This window comes from Arachis hypogaea, chromosome 5, assembly GCF_003086295.3.
Source record: "Arachis hypogaea cultivar Tifrunner chromosome 5, arahy.Tifrunner.gnm2.J5K5, whole genome shotgun sequence".
Lineage (NCBI taxonomy): Eukaryota > Viridiplantae > Streptophyta > Magnoliopsida > Fabales > Fabaceae > Arachis > Arachis hypogaea.
Window position 1 is genome coordinate 92,216,810 of NC_092040.1, and position 4,690 is coordinate 92,221,499.

The 4,690-nt window shown below is 35.1% G+C and overlaps 1 protein-coding gene across 1 annotated transcript; it reads right to left on the minus strand.

Moving 5' to 3' along the window:
- Nucleotides 1-266: 266 nt before the first annotated feature.
- LOC112799763 (uncharacterized) lies at nt 267-4,232 on the minus strand. Its single transcript, XM_025841793.3, has 7 exons — nt 4,020-4,232; nt 2,495-2,886; nt 1,764-1,999; nt 1,474-1,689; nt 1,281-1,373; nt 1,083-1,184; nt 267-819 (listed from the first exon to the last, which is right to left on the minus strand). Exons 2-7 carry the CDS (start codon nt 2,874-2,876, stop codon nt 400-402), a joined length of 1,449 nt encoding a protein of 482 aa, XP_025697578.2. The 5' UTR covers nt 2,877-2,886; nt 4,020-4,232; the 3' UTR covers nt 267-399.
- Between the last annotated feature and the right edge of the window lie 458 nt (nt 4,233-4,690).

Below are 4,690 nucleotides of genomic sequence, written 5' to 3' on the forward strand. Positions count from 1 at the left end.
TAAAAGTTACCGGCGGTTTGCAACCGCCGCCATATGTAACGGTTTTTGTTATATCTGAACCCAAACAGCGGCGGTTTTAAACAGCCGCTAATTTAATAAAAATAAAAAAAAGAAATTTTCGTTTTTTAAATAAAACACCCATATTTTATTTAAAATATTATTGAATTATTCTTTTTAACTATTTTTTTATTTTCCATTATTATAAGAGTGAAAATTTTCAACAAAAATAGAATCTAAACTTGTAGCAAAAACAAAATTGAAATATAAGCAAAACAAATTAATATATCCATCAAAATACGAAGTAAATAAATCGCTTTCGTAGAGTTGCTCCCTCTAATTCAATAAAATGTTTACTTTAATATAAAATCACTCCAATCCTAATATTCTATTTTAACTCTATCATTCCATGAAACTCATCCCTGCAGCGATGTCTGGTGGTAGCTCCACACCCTGCCTTTGAAACAGATAAACCAGAGCACTCTCCATCGCATTCATCTTTTTCTTCTCTGCTGCTGCCTCGTCCTCCATTACTTTCATCTTTTTCTTCCCTGCTGCTGCCTCGTCCTCCATCGCCTTCCTCTTCAACTTCTCACCTTCCAGCTCTGCCTGCAGTTCAAGCAGCCTCCTCTGGGTCTCCTCTAGTTGGACTCCGTTGACAGGCGCATGTGAATTCGGACCGAATAGTTGACTAGGAGTCGGTCCAAAATTCATACCACGTACTCTACCCGGTTTTTCTTTTCCGAAAATCTGAGCAATGGAGTCATTTTGAGACAACATTCTGGCAGACTCATCCTGTTGCTCAATTTCCTCAATTCTTTCCTACATACACAAATTAGTAATCTCCTCAATTAACTGTATCACTTACATCACGATACGAAACACACAAATATAGAAGCATAAAAGTTAATATTACACATAAACTCCATATACGCAACGCATGGTGCAGCATTTTTTAAGCTTGGAGCATGCAATATCAAAGTAACATGGAAAGATATGCACTATCAACCAAAATCCAAAAAAAAAACGGTAATTCTCCTAAACTGACTTGTGTTAACCTCTATCAATTAACAAGTACTACTTACACCAATTGCTCTTGCTTCATCATTCATATATGAGCCATCCTTCTTTTTGTACACCTTAATCCATAACTCTCCTCTACCGACTATCCTTCCTTGTTCTTCCGACTGTAACAACAAAGTTTTTGCGTTAATGTTTTCCACAAAATCAATGAAAATTTAGTCACAGAGATACTAGCGTAACTAAATCAAATAGCAATATACCTCCTCTTCCATCCGCCGTGCGAAGCTTTTCGAACCGCCAGTGTGGGTATATTGTTGTTTTGATCGATTCTCCGCGTTTTTTCTGCACTTCTCCTATTGGTCCATCAGAGACAAAGGGCGATTAGAATCTAATAGAAAACCTCTCAATGCAGCATAATTGGTATTCCTGTGTAACAACGATACAGTATATTACCTTCGTCTCAGGTTCGGCGCGATAGTCAAGGAACCATCTCCAATGCTCTCGATCAATTCCCGGTGGTCGATTCTCAAGATTTTGATCAGTAGTGAATGTTGGCTCATAAAAACGGTCATACAACCTCAGCCTTGTTTTCTTCCAAGCCTTCCCCATACTTTTCAAAATATTTTTCTTAATAATTCCTTCGCTGTCCTCGTCGAAGTGGAAAATTTGCTACACAGATAATACGAGTTGTCAATAATTGTAAAAATAAGCAAATTTAATTTACTCGGGATATAAACTTTTACCTTGACACATTCGTTATAAACTTTGTCTTTAGTGGTAATCTGATGCCAACTTTTTCTACAGATGGAAAATTTTCCATAATCAGATCCCAGCAGACCAAGCACGCCACTCAACAGTCCAGCTTCGTCTCCAATTGCTTGTTTTGCGTTGTTGAACCTGAGCACGATCTTCCTACCGTTAGGTCGTGCCATAGCATCTCTCACGCTTAGTTTTGCCGGCTTGATTGTGCCCTCAGAATCTATAAGCCAAATATAACATTTGCGTTGTGCACAGCATGCGATAAAATTTATATATAACATAATAATATTAAAATACTGCCTTAGTATACACCTAACAAAAGAATTACGATGGATCAATTTAGCATATAACATGCATAAAATGGTGTAGATTTGCAACACTTGAAAAAAAGTTTTAAAAAAAATTACCGACTTTTAACTTAAAAAACTAATAACAAGAACAAATTTACTACTTTATATGAAATGTAGGCAAAAATAAAATAAATATAATAAATCAAAATCTTTTATAATTATTTTGACAGGTCACAGAATACATTTTATTTAATTAAAGATTATGATACAATAAATTAAAAAACCACTTTGCAAACAAATGGAGAAGATCAAATGTGTTTTGCAACTGAAAGCATTTAGGATGAACGAATTAAAGTATTGTGTAAATTAATAATAGGTGGAGCTTAAATGATGTTGATGGAAGAAAAATAAGCAGGAAAAATGACCTATGATCTTAACAGTCCAAAACTCTGTAGTCTTGCGTCCTCTGCGACTCTGAACCACAGGAGCATCATGGAGCTCGTCAACTTCTTCTTCAACAAGAGGTTCCTCATTAGCATTAGCGTCCAAGTTTAGTTGGACTGTCAGCGAGTTTTGGGTACTATTTGTGCTCGTCTGTGGAACAGACCTTGGTTCACTTCGCGGGGGACGGAAAGGACGTGAAGTAGCTGGGACACTATCACCACTTGCGGGGACACTTTCGCCATTGGTCGGAAGAATTTGAGAGCCATCGTGGTGGGAGTCCAAAGTCACATTCGCTCCCGTTTGAGGTTGGTAAGATCTTGGTCCCAATTGCGATTTTTTCGTGAATCGACCTTTTCGAGCCATTCGTAAACTCCTGACGCCAACAAACACCCAAAAGTTAATAAATATAGTCATGGACCATAACACATGACTTAGTTAACAGGATAACCAAGTGGGCTTGGAAGAATGCCCCTTGTAAACACACATTCAAGAAATCATAGCAAATAGGCTCCTATAAAAAAATTACATACTAATTGAATAGTAACCTTCAAGGTAAGCCTCATAAGGTGTTAGTAAATTATAACTTAGAACATTACTAAGTAATCAAGTGGAACACTTGGTTCATGACAGTAATGAACAAAGTGACGATGACATCTGAAGCTCGATTAACCATCTCAAAGTGAAATCTATTCAATAATGAAGCAAAGTGATTAGATAATGTTTGGTTTCAGCGGTGCACCAAATAAAAGTAATATGTGTATTCTGACCAGGTATTCAAAATTTTCTTACACAATGTTGTGTATATGGATCATGGTCCCAGCCAACAAGATATACACTCACATTAATAATATTAAAATTAATGTTGTTGAACTAATTTTGATTAGTGTCCAATCTTAGGAGACAACATCAAAACTAATACAATAACTTATAAAGAGTGAGCTGGATATACATATAAGGTCCTTATATACTACAAGTAGCAGTGATTTGGATTAAAAGTTGGATATTCAAATTATACATAACATTCATTCACACCAATCCAATTACTACCTAAATCCTGCTCATGAACTTTACCACAGCCTGGGAGCTGCACAGTAAAAAAAATTAATTACCCAATTTTATACCACACTAATTGTACTAACCATATTTACTAGTTTTTATACCACATTAATTAGTGAGATGATTATTGATTGATTCTCAGAAAACCAAACCACAGCACGAACGTATAGTTTCACACTTCATTGATCATAGAAGAACTTTTTTTTCAAATCTAAACTAGCAATACACTCAAATTGATCTCTAACCATCTAAGTAAATACCACCTATTGGGATATAATCACTTACCTAGATTCAAATAATGAAATGGGATTTTCTCAAAAAATGAGACCTCAGTAATTAGGAAAGCCAGAATCGTACCATTATCTAAACATGCACACCCTTCATATGCACTAAGAACACCATTCAAAGAAATATTAGACCATCATTAAAGAATAGATAACTGGTGATTACCGCAGTAGTGAGGGAACGATGTGACAGCTGGGCCGAATGGACGAGCTAACAGCAGAGAGGACGACCTAACTAAGGAATCAAAGACAATGAGGTGTCAGAGCGCGAGAGTTGAGAGCTCCTCTTTGGGGTGGGGCTTCGTTCACTGTATTCAGGGCTAAGTGTGAGGTAGAGTTGGGGTGTATTAGGATTAAGAATAAGGGGTGGGTCACGGCCGATTGGTATTTCATATGGGGAGTAATCAAATTTGGCAGGTGTTTGAAATATTTGATATTAAACGAAATCCCTAATTTTAATTGTTAGAGGGAATTAATAATATTAATTCTAATAATAATAATTTGAACCATGAAAATATTTCGCCAAAAAACAGAACACTAACTGGGAGGAATATAATTTGAAAAATTTTAAAACCAATAAATATTGCACAACGTAAATTTGCTTTTGATATTTTAAATTTTAACATAATAATAATAATAGTAATAATAATAATACGGTATGTGGGTTAAACATAATAATAATTATAATATAAAATGTTACACTTTATCAACAGCTTTTTTCATTTTTTTTTCAATTAACTTTAAATTTAACTATTAAATTTAGCCCTCACTAGCTATTGATTCCTTTAAGATTAGCAATCTATGTTTTTATTTTAACATTTTATAACAGTAAGCATA